Consider the following 23,768-nt stretch of genomic DNA (forward strand, 5'->3'; position numbering starts at 1 on the left):
ACACACATCACAGGTACCCAAACATCAGCCTCAACATGATGAAGGTTGTAAAAAGACTCTCTTTTATTGAACAGAACTTGTATTTATACTGTACCCCATGCAAGGGGAGGCAAGAGACAACCAATAGTACATGCTTTACAGTTTGGTCTCTCCCTTTGTTTGCCTGGAGACAATTAGTCCAGACACTGAATAACTTAACTATCTCCAGACACTAAACCCACGGAAATTCCCCAATAGACAAATTACATGGTACCATTGCAGGCCACACAATACGCATATCTTCACACGGCTCCCCCTAAGTCCATGGGTCGGCATATCCGCCTAGACCCTGTCGGGTTGGCTCAGAGATGTCCGAAGAACGGAAGTTTTTATGTGTCCAAGTCCGGTTGACGGGACAATCCATACGCATTCCCATGATGTTTGCCTGGCCTGTACTGCATAGTAAAATTGTACGGTTGTAAGGCCAGGCTCCAGCGTAATAGTCTTGGATTGTCCCCTGAGACGCGGTTCAACCATACAAGCGGATTGTGGTCCGTCATCAACGTAAAGGGGCGACCATACAAATAGGGTTGGAGCCTCTTTAAGGCCCACACCAGAGCTAAGCATTCTTTTTCCACAGTGGCGTAGCTGACCTCCCGGGGTAAAAGTTTCCTGCTGAGATACGCCACTGGGTGCTCCAACCCATCTTCCCCCACCTGGCTCAGCACGGCTCCCAGCCCATACATGGAGGCATCTGTGTGCACAAGAAAGGTTTTGTTATAGTCTGGTGCTGCCAACACAGGTGCCTTGCTGAGGGCTAACTTTAGTTGCTGGAACGCTTCTGCGCACTCCGGAGACCAGGTTACGAGCTTAGGAAGGGCTCTTTTGGTATGGTCGGTCAGGGGTTTGGCCAGGGCGCTATATTCTGGGACAAATTTCCGGTAATACCCCGCCGTTCCTAAGAACGCTAATACTTGAGTCTTGGTAGTAGGACGGGGCCAATTAGCGATGGCCTCTACTTTGGCCGGTTCGGGACGCTGCTTACCTGACCCCACTCTATGCCCTAAATATTGGACCTCCGCCATTCCTAGATGGCATTTGTCCGGTTTCAACGTTAGTCCGGCGGTCTGGAGGGGCTCTAAGACCCTGGCTACGTGTTCTAGATGGGATTCCCATGTGCGACTATAAATGGCAATGTCATCCAAGTACGCACATGAGAAGTCCTGAAACCCCTCCAGAAGTCTGTCAGCCATTCTCTGAAAGGTAGCCGGCGCATTCTTCATTCCAAAGGGCATAACCTTGAATTGGTATAGCCCGAATGGAGTGACGAATGCCGACTTGGGAATGGCTGCTGGCTCCAGAGGGATTTGCCAGTAGCCTTTGCATAAATCTAGAGTGGTTAGGTAATGACCCCCAGCCATCTTATCCAGTAACTCGTCAATTCTAGGCATGGGGTATGCGTCTGTTATAGTGCGGTCGTTGAGCTTCCGGTAGTCTACGCAAAACCGAGTCGTACCGTCTCGCTTTGGCACCAGTACTACCGGAGAGGCCCAAGGACTTTGGGATGGCTCTATCACCCCTAGCTGCAGCATCTCTTGTATCTCCGCTAACATATTATCTCAAACAGCTACAGGGATACGGTAAGGCTGCTGTCGCAGGGGGGTGTCTCCCTGAGTCTCTACTCGGTGGACTGCAGCAGAGGTATACCCCGGGACAGCAGAAAACATCTCCTTGTATCCCTGTAGTAATTGAGAGGCTGACTGTTTCTCCTCAGGGTTTAACCCCTCGCCTATTTGCACTTGGTCTATAGAGATAGGGTCAGTGGTGAGTAAATCTGGCAGGGGTAAGTTTTCACTATCTTCCCCTGCCGGCGCGCACACCGCCGCTATATCCCACTGCTGCCACCAATTGTAACGAACCCCGTAGTAGTAGCGTCTGGTTCGTCTGGTTTACCCGAACGGAAAAGCACGCAGTGAGTATAGCCCTCCGTTCGGTTGCTTGTTCGGTAGATTCCCAAGGTATAACATCCAGCAATCTCAGCGGTATCACTCCCACACACATCACAGGTACCCAAACATCAGCCTCAACATGATGAAGGTTGTAAAAAGACTCTCTTTTATTGAACAGAACTTGTATTTATACTGTACCCCATGCAAGGGGGAGGCAAGAGACAACCAATAGTACATGCTTTACAGTTTGGTCTCTCCCTTTGTTTGCCTGGAGACAATTAGTCCAGACACTGAATAACTTAACTATCTCCAGACACTAAACCCACGGAAATTCCCCAATAGACAAATTACATGGTACCATTGCAGGCCACACAATACGCATATCTTCACACCTGCAATGAATGCAAATCCTATATCGATAGGATATGCCATAAATGTCTGATGGGTGCAGGTCCCACCTATGGGACCCGCTCCTATTTCAAGAATGGGTCCTTCGCCGTGAATGGAAAGCAAGCTGCGCATCTATTCACCACTATGGGACTTCTGAAAATAACCGACCATGCTCGCTTGGCTGTTTTAGTGAACGGAGAGGACGCAGCAGAAGCACAGCATGTTCGTCATCCACGTTGGGGTAATGTTTTTGAGAAAGGATCAGGTGTAAGATGGTGGGACCCACACCTACTGCACTTATCAACCTCGTAGGTGCCCAGGCAGCTCTGCCTTATCGTCGCTTCCCCCCGCCCAGTCTTTCCCTTTGCCCGCCCATCCTTTCCCTCTGCCCGCCCATCTTCTTACTTCTCTAGCCGAGATCCCGCGCCTGCGCGCTGAGTCCGTCGGCCTTCTCTTCCGGGTGTAGGGCGGACGTCATCGGCGCAGGCGCACTGAGGAAGGAGCAGCCAAGCGAGCGTCCTTCTCTCAGAGCGCCTGCGCCGAATGACGACCGGTACAGCGCAGGTGCGGGATTTGAGCTGCAGGCAGGGCCAGCTGGAGCATGAGAGCGCTCGCTGGCCCTGTCAATCAAGTGGTGGAGGTTTTTTTTTTCAGACAGAGGATGCGGCAGCTACCAGCAAGTCCGCCCAACTTGCTGGTAGTGAAGAAATTTACATATCACTAAAGTCCGATTTTTACTGAAATTACACCACAGCCTGAGGTAAGAGGGGTATATATCGAATCTGTAAACATTAGCAAATATATTAAGTCAAAAACTGAAAATTGGTGTTTGGGGGGTGACAGAAGCCCTTTAAGCATTCTTATGATACCAACAAAGGAAATATTCTGTACCTCATAAGTAACAAAAATACGGATATAAATACGAAGTCAGCTTGCTGTGAAATACACAATACGAATATATGGACACTGGAAAGTATGACCTCATTCCCCATTGCTGAATATCAGCAAATGTAAATTTGATATTATCATACAGGGGGTATAATATACACCAGTGTACGCCATCTTATGACTTTATTTTTATCTTTATGTTCATCGATTCTTATTTTACATTTTTTTTATATATGAATATGTAATGAATTTTTAATTTGATTGACATATTATGATATATATGTTAGGTAATATATGAATAAATTCCCAGAATTATATAACTATTTTGAGGCGTAGTTTCTATGCAAACAACCGGATATTTGAGTGCCCTCCATACTACTTAATTTATCTTTCGATTCATTCTTTTTTGGCACCGGGTGTTGCTTTAGGAGAGTGCACCTATTCCATGTTTCTGCGACAGTTGAGCCACTGGAATGTATCATTATTTGTAACAAAAGGAAAATGACCAGGAACTAGGCCTCACGGCTAGGGAAATGGAAGTGGTGACTACCTAAGGAAACCCTAAAGCTAGCCCTGACTCCTGTCAGTATGAATAGACCCTGAAGGTGGGAATATTCATACCCCGGAAACCTAGGCCCTAGTAACCCTGAAGTGCCCTAGAATTAGTGACAGGGTCTGAGACTACTGGTTTCTTCCCAGATGAACGAACCAGCGTCTCCCTGAGGCCTAGTAAACAAGCAAATGGGAGCAACAAAATACCAAGAGAAGTACACTTATCTTAAATAGAAAATGGATGAGCAGGAACTCAAATTAAGACAACACACCAGCTCTTCCAACTCCATGCAGAGAATATCAACCGCATGGTATGAAGTGTGAGTCCAGACTAAATAGAGGAGCAGTAATGACCACAAGCTACACCTGAGACAAGAGGTGTGGTCATTACCAACAACAACACTGCAACAAGTGAAAACAGATAGGCTGTCAGATAACCTAACATGCAGCCAGTCTCTCAGATCTTCTAATCTCTGTCACTGGAGGGACCGTGACACACAGCCATCTTTGGTCGTGCGATGAGTGTCACAGCCTAAATGTCCAGATGGGACAGCCCCTTTAACACAGATTTCGGCAGAGAATTTGCATAAAAATTTGTGTCAAATCCTCGACATATGAACCTAATTTAAAGAGGACCTTTCACCAGAATAAAACATCTAAACTAACTATACAGACGTGTAGAGCGGCGCCCAGGGATCCCCCTGCACTTACTGTTATACCTGGGCGCCGCTCCGTTCGCCCGGTATAGCCTCCGGTATCTTCACATGTTAGGCTCCACCCAGGGGAACCTGACGGCGTCTCTTTCTCCTATGCTGTAGCGCTGGCCAATCGCAGCGCTCAGCTCATAGCCTGAGAGAAAAAAAAAACTCTCAGGCTATGAGCTGAGCGCTGCGATTGGCCAGCGCTACAGCATGGGAGAATGAGGAGGAGGTTCCCCTGGGTGGAGCCTAACTATGAAGATACCGGAGGCTATCCCGGGCGAACGGAGCGGCGCCCAGGTATAACAGTAAGTGCAGGGGGATCCCTGGGCGCCGCTCTACATGTCTGTATAGTTAGTTTAGATGTTTTATTCTGGTGAAAGGTCCTCTTTAAAACAGACCGCAATGTACTAGGATTTTAATAAATATGGCGCATAACACCTGTGGAACCTTCTACAGATCTCCCAGGTGTCCTTCTTTTGGAGGGACAGTCCATACTTTTGACCCAAGCAAAACGAACAAGAATAGGACTTTCTATCATTTTTGTGGGACTGCGGAACAGCTGCGGACAGCACACGGGATTGCGTCTTTTTTTTTTGTGTGGAACCATAGAAATGAATGGGTCCGTTTGTGATCCGCAAGAAATGGCAAAAATGTCTATATCAGGCCTCCCAAGTGTCCCTCTTTTTGGACCCAACGTCCCTCTTTTTTATCTGAGGTATAGATTTGCATTTTTACATTTACAATATTGATCCAGAAAGTGTTTGTCTGGGTCCTATATGTATATTTGACCTTACTTTGCATATTATTTCATTATTTGATGCAATTTGGATTTTAGAATTTTCGATATTCAGATACTTTTTTTTTTGCAATTAAAGAGTAGAGATATACAGGAAAAATGGACTTTCACACAATGAACTATAGGTGTCCCTCTTTGACTGTCCAAAAAGTTGGGAGGTATGCTATATCTAGATCATTTTTGCGCTAGGAAAATGTATATTTTTTTACACAATGAACCATGTCAACCAATGTCCCTCTATGAGGTGTGCAAGGGATTCTGTTATTGGCGGACTCTTATTCATCTGCTTTATTGAAGGATTTGATTCAGAACAGGTGAATATTCTGTAATTATTGTATATGTAATTGTGCACATAAATCACATAATAACGGCTCCCCTCCACCATTTTGGTGAAGCCTCAAGCCAGCTGTCTGTCTCGGTGCTCGCTCTTGTGACCCGTCACCCTGCCACACTACAGGACAAGCTCATTGGTTAGAAAGGCTAAACTGGCATCCAATCAGAGTCAAGGAGGTTCGCGCTGATTGGCTGCTGGGCTGTCCATCATCGAGAGCACATCCTGCTTGTGTCGCTCGCTCTTCCTGCACGGTACACGTGCGCCCCAGGTGTCTGACAGCTGTATGTGCAGGCGGCCGGGGGAGCGGGCGTGTTGCAGTCCTGATGCTGAGGTATGGAGGGTCGGGAGGTGCGATTCCCCTAGTGTCGTCCTCTATGCCCCAGCTTCATGCCACCCCTTTTCCCTGCAGTCTAATAGTCTGCTACCTCTATGTATGGTTAGAAATGTATTATAAGCAGTTGTATAATGTAATAGGATTTTTGTAATTGCAGAGCACAGGCTGCTGAAGGATAACTCCCATCATGCTCACTGCAGGGACGTGTTGGGAAATCTGGTTTCCAATAAAATCTTATTAGGAAGTTACGTAAAATGTTCTGCAGCTTTCTGTTACACCTTTTGTTTTTGTCTGCCACTCTGCTTGCTGTCAGTGAATGTAAGCCTTTTTGTTTACAGCCTGAGGTTTAGGGCTTATGCTCACGTCCATTGTCAGCCAGTGCCCGTATTGCGGCCTGCAAACAGCGGGGCTGCACTATATGGGCACTGGCATTTTGTACACCGTATCACGGGTACGGACCCATTGACTTGAATGGGTCCGCAATCCGGAAGGTGGGGTGGGGAACGGAGTGCTTTCGTGGGTTTTCCGTGTCCGTCCGGGTTTTCTGTAGTATATGGCCTCATGCACACGACCGTTTTTTTAACGGCCCGCAAAAACGGGGTCCGTTGGTCCGTGACCGTTTTTTCGTCCGTGGGTCTTCCTTGATTTTTGGAGGATCCACGGACATGAAAAAACAGTCATTTTGGTGTCCGCCTGGCCGTGCGGAGCCAAACGGATCCGTCCTGAATTACAATGCAAGTCAATGGGGACGGATCCGTTTGACGTTGACACAATATGGTGCAATTTCAAACGGATCCGTCCCCCATTGACTTTCAATGTAAAGTCAGGAGTTAATATACCATAGGATCAGAGTTTTCTCCAATCCGATGGTATATTTTAACTTGAAGCATCACCATGGGAACGCCTCTATGTTAGACTATACTGTCGGATATGAGGTTACATCTTGAAACTCATATCCGACAGTATATTCTAACACAGAGGCGTTCCCATAGTGATGGGGACGCTTCTAGTTAGAATATACTACAAACTGTGTACATGACTGCCCCCTGCTGCCTGGCAGCACCCGATCTTTTACAGGGGGCTGTGATCAGCACAATTAACCCTTCAGGTGCCGCACCTGAAGGGGTTAATTGTGCGTATCATAGCCCCCTGTAAGAGATCAGGGGCTGCCAGGCAGCAGGGGGCAGACCCCCCCACCCTCCCCAGTTTGAATATCATTGGTGGCCAGTGTGCGCCCCCCGCGGCCCCCCCTCTATTGTAATATCATTGGTGGCCAGTGTGCGGCCCCCTCTCTATTGTATTAATATCATTGGTGGCCAGTGTGCGCCCCCCCCCCCCCCCTGCCCGATCATTGGTGGCAGCGGAGATTCCGATCGGAGTCCAAGTTTAATCGATCTGGGGCTCCGATCGGTAACCATGGCAACCAGGACGCTACTGCAGGCCTGGTTGCCATGGTTACTTAGCAATATTACAATATTAGAAGTATCATACTTACCTGCTGGCTGCTGCGATGTGTCTCCGGCCGGGAGCTCCTCCTACTGGTAAGTGACAGATCAATGCGCCGCACAGACCTGTCACTTACCAGTAGGAGGAGCTCCCGGCCGGACACACATCGCAGCAGCCATCAGGTAAGTATGATGCTTCTAATATTGTAATATTGCTAAGTAACCATGGCAACCAGGCCTGCAGTAGCGTCCTGGTTGCCATAGTTACCGATCGGAGCCCCAGAGCGATTAAACTGGGACTCCGATCGGAATCTCCGCTGCCACCAATGATCGGGCGGGGGGGGGGAGAGGGGAGGCCGCACACTGGCCACCAATGAAATTACAATAGAGCGGGGGAGGGGAGGCCGCACACTGGCCACCAATGATATTAATACAATAGAGGGGGGGCCGCACACTGGCCACCAATGATATTACAATAGAGGGGGGGCCGCACACTGGCCACCAATGATATTCAAACTGGGGAGGGAGGGGGGTCTGCCCCCTGCTGCCTGGCAGCCCCTGATCTCTTATAGGGGGTTATGATATGCACAATTAACCCCTTTAGGTGCAGCACCTGAGGGGTTAATTGTGCGGATCACAGCCTCCTGTAAGAGATCGGGTGCTGCCAGGCAGCTGGGGGCAGTCATGTACACAGTTCGTAGTATATTCTAACTAGAAGCGTCCCCATCACTATGGGAACACTTCTGTGTTAGAATATACTGTTGAATTTGAGTTTTCACGAAGTGAAAACTCATCTCTGAAAAAGCTTTTATGCAGACGGATCTTCGGATCCGTCTGTATAAAAAGTAACCTACGGCCACGGATCACGGACGCGGATGCCAATCTTGTGTGCATCCGTGTTCTTTCACGGACCCATTGACTTGAATGGGTCCGTGAACCGTTGTCCGTCAAAAAAATAGGACAGGTCATATTTTTTTGACGGACAGGAAACACGGATCACGGATGCGGCTGCAAAACTGTGCATTTTCCGATTTTTCCACGGACCCATTGAAAGTCAATGGGTCCGCGAAAAAAAACGGACAACGGCCACGGATGCACACAACGGTCGTGTGCATGAGGCCTATGTACTACATTTTTGCGGTGCGGACTGTCTGATGCGGATCGCTAGGGTTGCCACCTTTCCCAACAAAAAATACTGGCCAAGTTAAGCCACACCCCAAAGGGGGTGTGGTTGTGGGTGCATGGCCAAACCGGACATCCCTCCATTTTCACCCAGGCAGCCCCCCCCCCCCCCCCCCTGACTTGAGCAGTTCTTGCTCCAATGCTCTCCTTTGCCCTGCGCTAAATCGCACAGGGCAAAGGCATTTTCTGGAGTACCAGGCTCTCCATGGGGCTGCCAGGAAGCCCGGTGACGTCACTGACACAGATGGGCGGGCTTTAGCGCTGCCGTAGCCTGTAAAACGGCTAGTGCAGCGCTAAAGCACGCCCTTCGGAGCCGGTGACGTCACCGAACATGCTGCCGGGCGGAAGCTTCTGCCCAGCAGTGTGTTATTGTAAACAAAAGAGCCGATCGTGCAGGGCAAGGGAGCGCATCGGAGCATGAGATGCTCCGATGCTAACATCAGGGGGGCTGCCTGGGTGAAAATAAGGGGTATGTTCGGGTTCAGCTCTGAACCTGGACAACCCCTTTAAAGAGGACCTTTCATGGTTTTGTATTAATTGCGACAAATACCTTTACTTGGGGGGGGTACCTCCCGCTGATGCTGTCACCCTGCCTGACTTTTTAAAATACCGCTCCTGCGCCCCGCTGTTCCTTCTCGCAGTTTTCGCGCTCAGTATGCTAATGGAGGGGGAGACGTCAGGGATTCTCAATGGGCGTCTCCTTCTCCCTGGCTGTGCCGCGATCCAATCACAGCGGAGAGCGCCACGGCCAGGGAAATGGTGAGGTTTTTTTTTTCTCTTCCCTGCGGGGGGCGCAGGAGTGATATTTTAAAAAATCAGGCAGGGTGGCAGCATCAGAGGGGGGATACCCACCAAGTAAAGGTATTTATCGCAATGAATACAAAACCATGAAAGGTCCTCTTTAACACGGGGTGTTTAGTCGCTGTCATACTGTGGCTCCCAATATTAATGCCCCCATTAGTGCCGCCCAGAATTAATAATGCCCCCATTAGTGCCGCCCAGAATTAATAATGCCCCCATTAGTGCACCCCAGTAAGAATAATGCCCACATTAGTCTCCCCCCCCCCCCCCAGGAAGAATAATGGATTACGGATCCCTCAACCACTTTATACTGTATGGATCTGTGAAAACCATGGACACAACACGGATGCCATCCTTGTTTGGTCCGTGGTTTTCTTGGATCGTTGCTAGGACTAATTTTCAGCCTAGCAGTGTCCGTCAGACATTCAGAAGACATGCCTGCTCGGCTGAACTATGCGCATGGCCAACATTAGTCAACGGCGTTATGGCCACATGGAGTTGTCTGTAACTGGTTATTACACCCTATTGGGGATGGTCACTTGTTGTGGAGCCCCAAACGATCAAAACTAGGGAAAAGTGGAGAAGATGCAGATTTCCCTTTTTTGACGCTTTATTATTAACTTCTATGGGCAGCTTCCACTTTTCCTTTTCACTGGTAATGAGTGCTGTCCGTATGTTTTTCAGTCCAGCAGAGTTGTTTGCCGTGCGGAGCCGGGAGCAGAGCCTTCCTCAACGTTCACATGGACAGAAGGACTTTCTGCCCAATGGGTCACAGATACAGGATGAGAAGCTGCAGGTCTGTCGGGCAGAGCAGTGGGAGCTGCTGGCAGAGGAGCGGGTGGAGCGACTGTAAGTAGCAGGGTGATAATGTAATAGCAGGATTAGGCACCCTTGAGACGAGCGGGTGTCACGCTGCAGCACAGCACCCCTCCTGACCTCCCAGCACTGCTGGGGTCGCATAGCAGTATAGTGATTTATGATGCTATGTAACCCTTACAGTTCTGGAATGTATTGGATAACACTGACAGTATTATGTCAGTGTTTTCCAGTACATTCCAGACCTCTAAGAGTTACATAGCATCATAAATCAATATAATGCTATGCGACCCCGGCAGTGCTGGAAGGTCAGGCTGGGTGCTGCCCTGCGAGTCCGCAGCGTGACACCCGCTCGTCTGAAAGGGGCCTTAGTTTAGGTTTCAGGTGGTGGGGGAGGAGGGGTGTGAGGCTAAAGCTTAGAATAATACACGCCTTTGTACTGAGAAATGCCGCCGCTTAGCTTCAGTATCTGTCAGCCGGCACTCAGTGGGCTGACGGACCAATGTGGATGCCGCCATATGGTCCCGCACAAGGTGGTATATTAATGGGTTGCTGTTTTAGGTATAATGTTAATAAATTTGTTGGAAACATAAATTAAGGAAATGTATTGATATATATGTGTGTATTAAAAGTTCTGCGCCATTATCCTTTTGTGTGATGCCACATCCTCACCCAGCCGCACGGTGCTCCTGTACATAAAATGGCAGGAGATGGAGGGGTGTGTGACCAGACACGTCCATCAGCAACCTACTTCAGAACGTGCTGTTGTTTTCTGGATGTCCAGATCAGAGAAAAGTATCCTGTCATCTGCACTTGTGCTGTTCATTGACATCCAGAACACTAGCGCATGCGCAGTGTGCTTCAGTGTAGGTCGCTGATAGAAGTGGCTGGTCACATGTCCCTCAATCTGCTTCCATTTTATGTACAAGAGCGTCACCCTGTCTCCTGAGGTTTACTAAACCAGAGCATGGCTTCACACAGTGAGAAAATGGAACCGAATGTCCAATAAGTATTTATTAGTAAGTTTCCGTTATTCATGTTTCCATCCTCTTAGGAAACATATAATCCTGACATGCGGATGCCGAATTCCTCCGTGTCCTGCTACTTCCTCTGTTGTCATGTACCATATACCTCTGAGGTCAGTGATTGGCTGCAGAGGTCACATTAGGATATGGACCTGGTGTGGACGTATGGACGTGTCACCGCTGCAGCCGAATAAATTAAGCCTGGTGTGGAGGAACGTAGCAGTGATGCTGTGGTCATGTGAAATATATACCTCTGAGGCCAGTGATTGGCTGCAGAGGTCACATGATGTATATGGATATGTCACCCTGCAGCCAAATAAACAAAGCCTGGTGTGGAGGACCATAGCAGTGATGCTGTGGGCATGTGACACATACCTCTGAGGCCAGTGATTGGCTGCAGTGGTCACATGAGGTGTAAGGACACTGGAAGCAGAGGGATGCATACTTTTGTGAGGATATTCCTATTATTTTGGCACAATTTATGCCTTTGGAGGAGCTTCTGGAATACCTTGAACAACTTATTTATTAACATCCACTTGACCTTTGCAGGGGAAGCTTGGGGAGAGGAGTTTGGAAACCAGAAGAAGAATTGGTGGAGCTGACATTGCCTGCGGTGGGTATTTTTGGTCTCCTTGATATTTGTCACCAGCAAGCATAGTCTTACCTCTGACTCCTGTATGCAGGGCAAGTTCTGGCAGACCATGGGGCACACAGAGGATGGACGGCAATGTCTCCTTCCTGAGGAAGCAGTCTACTTACTCGAGTGTGTAAGTCTCCTTTGTATGGAATCTATACATTTCTGGTAATACATTAGATGTCATTGTCCATAGCAACCAATTACAGTGCAGCCTTGATGTTATCAGAGAAGAAATGAAAGCCGAGTTCTGATTGGTTGGTATGGGCAAGGCCTGTTTTTTTTATTGACAGTTTTGATCATTGAGGCCCATTGAGTATATATAGTCACATTTCGTTAAAGTGTTTTTTGGGCCTGGATTTTTATGTTGGTAGAAGTACCTGCCATTCCCTCCCCACTCCAGGACAACGTGTTCCCCTACCATGAGGTATTCCCAGGTGAAGCTGCAGGGCTCATTACTGTGGGTATGAATACAGGGCTGAAATGCTCATTCAGGGTCAGAATCCTGGAAGCTACATGACCTGCTGGCTGTGTAAAGCTTAATCTCCTGTGTGATGCTGAGAGCATAGGTGAGAGAAACTCACTGTTTAGTTAGTGCCCAGATGGGCAAGGACTTTTTTTTTTGTGGTTTATGTTCTATTCATGTGCCTTAGTTTCACTCAAGGGACTGTATAACTTGGATGGAAAATAAACGGTATAAGACCCCGTCCACACACAGACCCGCTACAAAATAAATATATATATATATATATATATATATATATATAATATATATTCTGTATTTTACGGACTATAAGATGCACTTTCCTCCAAAAGTGGGGGGGGGGGGGGGAAATTACAGTATGTCTTATAGTCCAAATGTAACCCAAACTGCACTACAATTTACATTGTGGCATGTGTACATCGCAGGCTGCACTGTGCAGCGTAAGGACAGCTGCCTGCACAGCGCGGCCTGTGATGTACACTTGCCGGCAATGTAAATTGCAGTACGGTGTCAAGCTACATTCCGACATGTACATGATGGCAACAGGCGATTCTTCCCAACCTGGCTGCTGCTTGAAGGAGAAGGTGCCCCGTGTGCAGGAGGGAGACGGCGGGTGGGCTGCCTGCACTGTGCTGGTGCTGCTAGACGGAAATGTGGGCGGTACAGGCTTTCCTCTTCTAGTGTGCCTGTGCAACCTGTACTTGCCTCCACCAGGTAACATTATTCAGTGTCCCCCAATAAACTATCCCCAACTTTTATAAGCCCAGTATACTGTCCCCTAATAAAGTGTCTCCCAATACAGTGTGTCAGCACTCAGCAGCAGATCTCCTACATAAGTGTCAGCACCAGATCCCCTCCAAAACAGTGTGTTAGCACCAGATCCCCCCCCCCCATAACAGTGTGTCGGCAGCAGATCCCCCCCATAAGTGTGTCGGCAGCAGATCCCCCCCATAAGTGTGTCGGCAGCAGATCCCCCCCATAAGTGTGTCGGCAGCAGATCCCTCCATAACAGTGTGTTGGCAGCAGATACCCTTATAACAGTGCATCAGCAGCTGATCACCTCCATAACAATGTGTCGGCAGGAGATCCCCCCCCCATAACAATGTGTCGGCAGGAGATCCCCCCCCATAACAATGTGTCAGCAGCAGATCACCCCCATGACAGTGCGAAGTAGATCTACTCCATAACAGTGTGTCAGCAGCAGATCCCCCCCCATAACAGTGCGTCAGCAGCAGATCCCCCCCCATAACAGTGCATCAGCAGCAGATCCCCCCCCCATAACAGTGTGTTGGCAGCAGATCCCCCCCCCCCCCCCCCATAACAGTGCTTACAATCTCTCCTCATTTGCTAGTAACACTAATGATAGTTGCCAGAACGCTGCTGGCGACTGTCGTTCATGTTTCCATTGTTGAAATATTTTAGCACAATTCTTGATTCAAAACGTTTTTTTGGTTTCTGATTTTCGTCTTCTAAAACGGGTGAGTCTTATAGTCTGAAAAATACGGTGTATATACACTGCTCAAAAAAATAAAGGGAACACTTAAACAACACAATGTAACTTCAAGTCAATCACACTTCTGTGAAATCAAACTGTCCACTTAGGAAGCAACACTGAGTGACAATCAATTTCACATGCTGTTGTGCAAATGGGATAGACAACAGGTGGAAATTATAGGCAATTAGCAAGACACCCCCAATAAAGAAGTGGTTCTGCAGGTGGTGATCACAGACCACTTCTCAGTTCCTATGCTTCCTGGCTGATGTTTTGGTCACTTTTGAATGCTGGCGGTGCTTTCACTCTAGTGGTAGCATGAGACGGAGTCTACAACCCACACAAGTGGCTCAGGTAGTGCAGCTTATCCAGGATGGCACATCAATGCGAGCTGTGGCAAGAAGGTTTGCTGTGTCTGTCAGCGTAGTGTCCAGAGCATGGAGGCGCTACCAGGAGACAGGCCAGTACATCAGGAGACATGGAGGAGGCCGTAGGAGGGCAACAACCCAGCAGCAGGACTGCTACCTCCACCTTTGTGCAAGGAGGAACAGGAGGAGCACTGCCAAAGCCCTGCAAAATGACCTCCAGCAGGCCACAAATGTGCATGTGTCTGCTCAAACGGTCAGAAACAGACTCCATGAGGGTGATATAAGGGCCCGACATCCACAGGTGGGGGTTGAGCTTACAGCCCAACACTGTGCAGGACGTTTGGCATTTGCCAGAGAACACCAAGATTGGCAAATTCGCCACTGGAGCCCTGTGCTCTTCACAGATGAAAGCAGGTTCACACTGAGCACATGTGACAGACGTGACAGAGTCTGGAGATGCCGTTGAGAACGTTCTGCTGCCTGCAACATCCTCCAGCATGACCGGTTTGGCATTGGGTCATTAATGGTGTGGGGTGGCATTTCTTTGGAGGGCCGCACAGCCCTCCATGTGCTCGCCAGAGGTAGCCTGACTGCCATTTGGTACCGAGATGAGACCCTCAGACCCCTTGTGAGACCATATGCTGGTGCAGTTGGCCCTGGGTTCCTCCTAATGCAAGACGATGCAAGACCTCATGTGGCTGGAGTGTGTCAGCAGTTCCTGCAAGATGAAGGCATTGATGCTATGGACTGGCCTGCCCGTTCCCCAGACCTGAATCCATCTGGGACATCATGTCTCGCTCTATCCACCAACGTCACGTTGCACCACAGACTGTCCAGGAGTAGGCAGATGCTTTAGTCCAGGTCTGGGAGGAGATCCCTCAGGAGACCGTCCGCCACCTCATCAGGAGCATGCACAGGCGTTGTAGGGAGGTCCTACAGGCACGTGGAGGCCACACACACTACTGAGCCTCATTTTCACTTGTTTTAAGGACATTACATCAAAGTTGGATCAGCCTGTAGTGTGTTTTTCCACTTTAATTTTGAGTGTGACTCCAAATCCAGACCTCCATGGGTTGAAAAATTTGATTTCCATTTTTTATTTTTGTGTGATTTTGTTGTCAGCACATTCAACTATGTAAAGAACAAAATATTTCAGAAGAATATTTAATGAATTCAGATCTAGGATGTGTTATTTTTGTGTTCCCTTTATTTTTTTGAGCAGTGTACATACTATGGTAATCAAATGGTCACCATTTAGCTTGTCCTTCCAGTGTATTGTAATCTCGGCACATTATATATGTTCAATGCTTATAAGATAACTGTGACAATCATTTCTCTGTCTAGGGAACCATTCAGGTGTTTTACCGGGATCTTCAACTGTCTGTTCAGGAGGCTTATGAGAGACTCTTCTCTAGTGGTCCCATCAGTCTGCTACACTATCAGGTACACAGGGCACAGATCTATTGAAAGGGGTGTGCTGGTTGTAGCAAGTTATTCTCTATCCATAGTATTAGATCAGTGGGGGTCCTACCACTGGGACCCCCACTGATCACGAGAGCGGGGACTCCCTGAAATGAACAGAGCGTCAGGTTGATCATGCACACTGCTGTTCTGTTCATCTCATGTATGTTTGATTCATTTGAAAGGGGATCCTGTTGGGTATGGGGTCCTGTTCTCATGATCTCAGGGGGATCCCCAGCTGTATTAGCTCCACCGATCCTATAGTTATCCCCTATATCCCCCTGTAGATAAGAGATAACTTGCTACAACTGGAATAACCCTTTAACTGATTCCATACTTACCAAAATTTAAATCCCCGAAATCAGGACATTTAGGCCCCTTTCACACGGGCGAGTATTCCGCGCGGATGCGATGCGTGAGGTGAACGCATTGCACCCGCACTGAATACCGACCCATTCATTTCTATGGGGCTGTTCACATGAGCGGTGATTTTCACGCATCACTTGTGCGTTGCGTGAAAATCGCAGCATGCTTTATATTCTGCGTTTTTCACGCAACGCAGGCCTCATAGAAGTGAATGGGGTTGCGTGAAAATCGCAAGCATCCGCAAGCAAGTGCGGATGCGGTGCGATTTTCACGCACGGTTGCTAGGAGACGATCGGGATGGAGACCCGATCATTATTATTTTCCCTTATAACATGGTTATAAGGGAAAATAATAGCATTCTAAATACAGAATGCATAGTAAAACAGCGCTGGAGGGGTTAAAAATAAATAAAAAATAATTTAACTCCCCTTAGTCCACTTGATCGCGGCCCGGCATCTCCTTCTGTCTCCTTTGTTGAATAGGACCTGTGGTGAGCATTAATTACAGGAACAGGACCTTTGAGGACGTCACTCCGGTCATCACATGGTACGTCACATGATCTTTTACCATGGTGATGGATCATGTGATGACCGGAGTGACGTCATCAAAGGTCCTTTACCTGTAATTAATGCTCGCCACAGGTCCTATTCAACAAAGGAGACAGAAGGAGATGCCGGGCCGCGATCAAGTGGACTAAGGTGAGTAAATTCTTTTTATTTTTTTTAACCCCTCCAGCGCTAGTTTACTATGCATTCTGTATTCAGAATGCTATTATTTTCCCTTATAACTATGTTATAAGGGGAAATAATACAATCTTACAGAACACCGATCCCAAGCGAGTGCAAAACGCATTACAATGTTTTGCACTCGCGCGGAAAAATCGTGGGTGTTCCCGCAATGCACCCGCACATTTTCCCGCAACGCCCGTGTGAACCCAGCCTTACCGTTTGCTTGCAAAATGGACATTTTTTGGGCAAATTTGTATAAATCCTGGCTCTTCGCGGTTTAGTTTGTGGGATTGTCCCACCAGCATCGGGACAGTTGGCATGTATGTTATTGTCATTGTACATTTCACATCTCTGCCAGTTCATCTCTGTTATCTGATTATTTTATGCAGGTTTATAGCCACTTGAAAAGATTGGGCTACATTGTCACCCGCTTTGACCCAAGGTGCGCACATTTGATCTTTATTGAAGCTTCTGTGGGTAGCCACCAATGTTTTGCATCTTTCAGAAATTCTGCAGGGATTTACCCGGACGAGGCTAAAAGAATGTGCTTTTGACCACTGCCATTCCTATACAGTGGGCTGCTGCAAAAACAAAGTATACAGTTTTCTACAACTGAAGTCAATGAGCGATGTTGAAAAAATGCTGCAGATTAAGAATGCTTTCAAAATAGAAGTATTGTTAGTATATTTTTTATCAATTGCAGAGTGAAGGAAGAAAAGAGAAATGTCAATTCATTCAATATTTGGTGTGACCGCCCTTTGTCTTCATAACAGCATCACTTCTTTCTCATCCGTATCATTGGTGGACACAGGCTTGACCTTGGGTATAGCTGTTGCCACTAGGAGGCGACACTAAGCACAAAGGTGTGAGCTCCTCCCTCCAGCTATACTCTTCCTACAGGGACTAAGCTAAATCAGTTTTAGCTTAGTGTCCATAGGAGGCAGACCTCCCAGCTTTGCAGGTCTGCTGATTTTTTTTTTTTTTTTTACATTTTATTTTATTTTTTCCTTTTTTTATTTTCTTCTAGTGGGATTACAGGCAGTCCTAGCTCCGCCTGCAATCGGTCATTGCATCCATGGACCCGGGGGAGTACCTGTCCTCAATAGACATCAAGGACGCTTATCTCCATGTTCCCATCTGCGTCAGTCACCAGAAATATCTTCGGTTCGCAGTAGGACCTTTTCATTACCAGTTTCTGGCCCTCCTGTTCGTTCTTGCCACAGCTCCCAGGGTCTTTACCAAGCTTCTGGCCTCAGTCATGGCTCTGCTTCATGCCAGGTGGATAGTGGTGATTCCTTACTTGGGCGATATCCTGATCAAGGGTCCTTCATTCCAGACAACGGCGGACAGCCTATGCATTTGTCTGGGACACCCTGGAACGCTTCGGGTGGGTTCTGAACCTGTCAATGTCATGTCTTCACCCATCTCAACAGCTGATGTTTCTGGACATGCTATTCAACACTGATCGGGCCAAGATATTCTTGCCCCTGGACAAACTCTCCACTCTCTGTCGTCAGATCCTCTCCTTGTTGCGGCCTCAGCCTCATCCCATTCGCCAGTGCATGAGGGCTCTGGGCTACATGGCCTCTTTCTTCGAAGCAGTGCTCTACGCGCAGTTCCATACTAGGGCTCTTCTGCGGCACATTCTGAGCATTTGGGACCGTTCCCTGGCCTCCCTGGATCGACTCATCCGTCTCCCTGGCCCCGACGCACCGAGACCTTTAGTGGTGGTTGATGTCACCGATGCTGACATTGGGCCGCTCCTTCCTTCCCCTCCGCTGGATAGTGTCGACGACGGACGTCCGTCTCCAGGGCTGGGGGGAGTTCTGGACAATCTCTCGGTCCAGGGCACCTGGTCCCGCGAGGAATGCTCCCTTCTGATCAATATTTTAGAATTGCGGGCGATTCGCCTCCGGGGGTTTCCAGTTTGGGTATAATCTGACAACTCCACGGCAGTCACATATCTAAATCACTGCGGAGCCCCGCAGCCATGTTGGAAGCAGCGCTCCGCCTCTCCTGGGCGGAGAGCAATGTTCCAGCTCTGTCGGCAGTTCATATCCCTGGCGTCGACAACTGGATCGCCTACTTTCTCAGCCGAGAGAGACTCGATCCCGGCGAATGGGCTCTGCATCCACAGGTCTTTTTCGCTATCTGTGAACGATGGGGTCGGACGGATGTGCATCTCGGCCTCCTGCTTCAATCGCAAGATAGATAAGTTAGTCGCGAGGTCCAAGGATCCTCTGGCTCGGACGTCGGACGCCCTTGTGATCCCGTGAACGCAGATTTTATTTCCTTACGTGTTCCCTCCTCTTCCGTTCATTCCACGTCTTCTCTGGAAAATCGGGTCTGAAGGTCTGCCCGTCATTCTCGTGGCCCCGGACTGGTATGGCACGCATCCCTAGTCTTCCTCCTCGCCGACGAACACTGGCATCTTCCCCTTCGGGAGAACCTCTTGTCGCAGGGACCAATCTTCCACCCGAATTTAGGGTCGCTACATTTAATGGCATGGCTGTTGAAGCCGCTGTACTAAGGGCTTGGGGTTTCTCGGATGCTGTTGTCCAGACCATGATTCGGGCTAGGAAGCCATCGTCCTCCTGGATCTATCACCGGACCTGGAAGTCCTACTTTAGTTGGTGTGAACGCCACCATTTGTCTCCCATTCAGTTCTCATTGCCGCGACTCTTGTCTTTCCTGCAGTCGGCATAGACTTGGGGCTGGCACTCAGTTCCCTCAAAGGGCAAGTTTCGGCCCTTTCCATTCTTTTTCAGCGGAATTTGGTTTCACTTTCTGCGGTTCGGATCTTTCTGCAGGGGGTGGCTCATGCTGCGCCCCGTTACCGGCCTCCGTTGAATCCTTGGGACCTTAATATTGTGCTCAGCGCTCTCCAGTCCTCTCCATTTGAGCCCTTGCAGCAGGTGTCTTTTCGCTTCCTGTCCTACAAGGTGGCCTTTTTGGTGGCAGTCACTTCTATCCGTAGGGTATCGGAACTAGCGGCTTTTTCCTGTCGGTCGCCCTTCCTTATCTTCCATCAGGACAAGGTATTCCTTCGTCCGGTCCAGTCCTTCCTTCCGAAGGTCGTATCGGCATTCCATCTCAATGAAGAGATCATTCTCTCTTCCTGTTGTCCTGCCCTGTCTCATCCTCGTGAGCAGTAGCTCCACACTCTGGATTTGGTTCGGGCCATTCACATCTATCTGTCTCAGACATCCTCTTTCCAACGGATGGATTAATTATTCGTCATTCCAGAGGGACCGAGACGAGGGTTGGCTGCGTCCAAAGTTTCCATTTCCCGATGGATTTGTTTGGCCATTATGGAAGATTACCGCATCAGTGACCGGGCTCCACCCTTCCGGGTTACTGCTCATTCTGCTCGGGCAGTGGGGGCCTCTTGGGCCGTACATCATGGGGCTTCGGCCCTTCAGGTGTGCAGGGCGGCAACCTGGTTGTCTTTGCACAAATTTTACAGAGTGCACACCTTTGCATCTTCTGACGCTTCTCTGGGGCGTAGAGTTTTGCTGACGGCGGTTCTCTGATTGGCCGGATGGCTTCTTCGTTTATTACCCACCTCTGGGACTACTCTGTAACATCCTAAGGTCAAGCCTGTGTCCCCCAATGATACGGATGAGAAAACTAGATTTTTGTACTTACCGTAAAATCTGTTTCTCTTCCGTTCATTAGCTCCCACCCATTCTGTCTGGTTAAGGGCCTCGTTGTGGCCTGCGTGATTCTGGATTTGTACATTGTTTGGTTTTCCTGGTTTTCCTTGTGCTTCTCCTACTGCTTGTGCACAAACTTAGCTTAGTCCCTGTAAGAAGGGATATAGCTGAAGAGGGAGGAGATTACACTTTGTGTGTTTAGTGTCTCCTCCTAGTGGCAACAGCTATACCCAAGGTCAAGCCTGTGTCCCTTAATGAACAGAAGAGAAACAGATTTTACGGTAAGTACAAAATCTAGTTTTTAGGTACACGTGCACACAGAGGATGTTCCAGACATCTTGGAGAACTAACTAGATCTTCTGTGGATGTTGGCTTGCTCAAATCCTTCTGTCTCTTCATGTAATCCCAGACATTGGCTGTATGTTTGAGGTTGTTGTTCCGCTTTGATATAAATTTGGAGCCAGTCAGACGCCGCCCTGATGTTAATGCATGATGGATAAGTATCTGCCAGTATTTCTTAGCATTGAGGACACCATTAATCCTGACCTAATCTTGAACTCCTCTTGCTGAAATGCAGCCCCAAACTTGCAACGAACCTCTACCACGCTTCACTGTTACCTGCAGACAGTGTTGTATCGTGCTTCAGCCCTTTGGTGAACAAACCGACTCCTGTAACAGCCAATTATTTCACATTTTGAAATCCATCATGGAATACTACCAGGGAGGCGTCTGATTGGCTCCAAATTTATTCTGCGTCAGGACAACAACCCCAAACATGCAACCAGTGTCATTAAGAACTATTGTCAGTGTAAAGAAGAACACGGAGTCCTGGAAGTAGTGATATGGCCTCCACAGAGCCCCGATCTCAACATCATCCAGTGTGTCTGGGATTACATAAAGAGACAAAAGGATCTGAGCAAGCCTACACCCACAGAAGATCTGTGCTTAGTTCTCCAAGATGTCTGGAACAACTTCCCTACCGAGTTCCTTCAAAAACTATGTGCCAGTGTACCTAGAAGAACTGATGCTGTTCTGAAGACAAAGGGTGGTCACACCAAATACTGATTCGATTTAGATTTCTCTTTTCTTCATTCACTATGCATTTTGTTAATTGATAAAAATGAACTATTTACACTTCTATTTCTGAAAGCGTTCCTACTCTGCAGCATTTACTTCTACATTTGCCTAAAACTTTTGTACAGTACTTATATTTCATTACTATATGTTGAGGAATTTTATCCTGTACTGTATATATTCAGTTGGAGTCAAGTTTGTATACCGGAGTAGCCCTTTAAGGATCTATAATAACGATATCCCTTGCTTGGCTGATGTCAGTGATATTCTGAGGCTAGAATCTGACGCCCATACACATTGTTCTTCTTCTTTTTTTTTTTTTAGCTCAATACAGTTACCGTATGAGAGACAGATAAACTTGGAGAGCCATGCTGCATCGAATAGGAAACGTAAGAGGAGTACAAGAGCCTGGTAATGCAGCCTGTGGACGAGATATGTTTAACTTTTGGCTGCTTTCGTAAAACCCTTCTAATTTTCAGACCACTATTCCGTCGCAGAAAAACCACAGCTATATGCCCCATGTGGATTTATCCTAAAGAGGTTTTCCAACCCCATAACATTTTTATTTATTTTTTTACAACCAGCTGAAAATAGTATAAAATAACACTCACTGTGCCATTCCCCTGGTGCCCTCGTGCCAACGCATTTCTGCTCGTTCACTGGTCTCCAGCAATAACTTTGCATGTCAGTGTGACCACCGCAGCCAATCATGGGCTGTAGCAGTGACTCTCAAAACCATTGTGGCGGTCATATCGTGCCATCACACTGCATCACCAGCTAAATAAAGTCCAATGGGTACCAGGGAAGCGGGAGCAGAAGGGAATTTATACAGTGAGTAGTGATGTGCTATTTTATACTTTTAAAAGTTGATTGTAAAAAATGCTATGGGTTTGGAAAACCCCTTTAAAGGAAACCCCCCCTCATGATCAGCAGAACAAATGTGCTGAGCTGCAATACCAGGCACAGCCACACTTGTATGTATGTCGCTGTGCGTGGAGCAGTGCCTCCCCTTCAATGTTCTTTCTGCAGAAAGTTGGGGGTCCTGGGTTCATTAATTGCCCCGGGAACCCCTTTATTACTGCCATGATCCAGTTTTAATTTTATTCCAATAAGAAGAAGGCTATGCAGACCACAAAGTTCTAAAAAGTAGGGATAATGGAAATGTTGGTTGGAGCCTACACTTAGACTTAATGTTTTTGGGGTTTTTTGTTTTTAATTTGCAGTCCAGGAGCTCAGAATGAGTTGGAGACATCAGGAAGCAACGGCAAAGATGAAAGTAAGACTTCAAAGCCCAAGATTAGCCATGACCCAGAAACAGCGGCTTCCTTCACCCCAGAACCCATGACGTTGGAGCCAGTTGTATCAGAAAATGCGAACATTGATGACGAACCCAAAAATAACAACAACGAAAAAACGGTCCCTGAAGAACTGAAAGATTTGAAAGCTCCTATGAAATCACAAAGGAGATGGGATTTCTCAAAAATCTGCTTTCCAAATTGTGCCTATGATCATCCTTGCCTTCAGCTGCCAGATCCCGAGCCTGCCTTTTTGCCTGATAATGTGAGCGGGCGTCAAGTGGACATTTCTCCTTGGTTAAGAAAGCTGAACTTACGTCCAGAGAAGTTCTCCAGGAGGGAGCAAGAGCAATTGGACTGGGAACGGAAGTACAAAATCAGCATCAACACTGACCCTAAAATTAAAAAGTGCAGCAACTGGAGTGAATATAAGACGCTCCTGCAGGAGAGAGAACGTCAGAGTCATAGGGAGAGACCGCCACATCTTTGGTCGAGTACGGTCAGACCCCTGCTGACGCCTGGACATGTGAAATCTACAGGTGAATTCTTACTGTAGCTTTCTGACCATTTCATATTTTATATCACTAATATAGGCCATCATTGTATGATAGGTGCAGGTCCCACCTCTGGGACCTGCAGAGAGCATGCTGCACATGCGCAGCATGCTCTCCTTCACTCTGGAGGAAGGAGTGGATCCAAAAGGTGGGACTCGCACCTATCTGACATTGATGCCATCAGTGTCCCAGACGGGAATACCCCTTTTTTTTTTAAAAAAAAAGGGTTTTAACCCCAAAAATGTTGAATTCTTGCCTCGTAATGGAGCACATTTTGTAGTGTGATCTGGGGGACCTAAAAAAAGTAACATGATCATGTCAGGTTAAGACGGATATGCACAACTGGCACCCTTCCATGCCATTCTCTGCGGCCCACAACCATCTGGTCACGGCATGTAGCAGGGAAAGACGGATACTAATGGTCCACTCACTGTGTAGTCCTCTCTGGGATGCACATATATTGG

General features: G+C 47.9%; 1 protein-coding gene across 1 annotated transcript in view; it reads left to right on the plus strand.

Annotated features, from left to right (window-relative positions):
• The first annotated feature begins 5,803 nt into the window (after positions 1 to 5,803).
• TSEN54 (tRNA splicing endonuclease subunit 54) overlaps positions 5,804 to 23,768 on the plus strand; it is a 31,804-nt gene continuing 13,839 nt past the window's right edge. The window contains exons 1-8 of the mRNA XM_040435701.1: positions 5,804 to 5,920; positions 10,036 to 10,200; positions 11,742 to 11,805; positions 11,876 to 11,959; positions 15,515 to 15,613; positions 17,115 to 17,167; positions 21,780 to 21,866; positions 22,679 to 23,289. Of these exons, the coding sequence (XP_040291635.1) occupies positions 5,913 to 5,920; positions 10,036 to 10,200; positions 11,742 to 11,805; positions 11,876 to 11,959; positions 15,515 to 15,613; positions 17,115 to 17,167; positions 21,780 to 21,866; positions 22,679 to 23,289 (1,171 nt within the window). The 5' untranslated portion in view covers positions 5,804 to 5,912. The remainder of the gene's footprint in view (positions 5,921 to 10,035; positions 10,201 to 11,741; positions 11,806 to 11,875; positions 11,960 to 15,514; positions 15,614 to 17,114; positions 17,168 to 21,779; positions 21,867 to 22,678; positions 23,290 to 23,768) is intronic.

This window comes from Bufo bufo, chromosome 6, assembly GCF_905171765.1.
Source record: "Bufo bufo chromosome 6, aBufBuf1.1, whole genome shotgun sequence".
Taxonomy (NCBI): domain Eukaryota; kingdom Metazoa; phylum Chordata; class Amphibia; order Anura; family Bufonidae; genus Bufo; species Bufo bufo.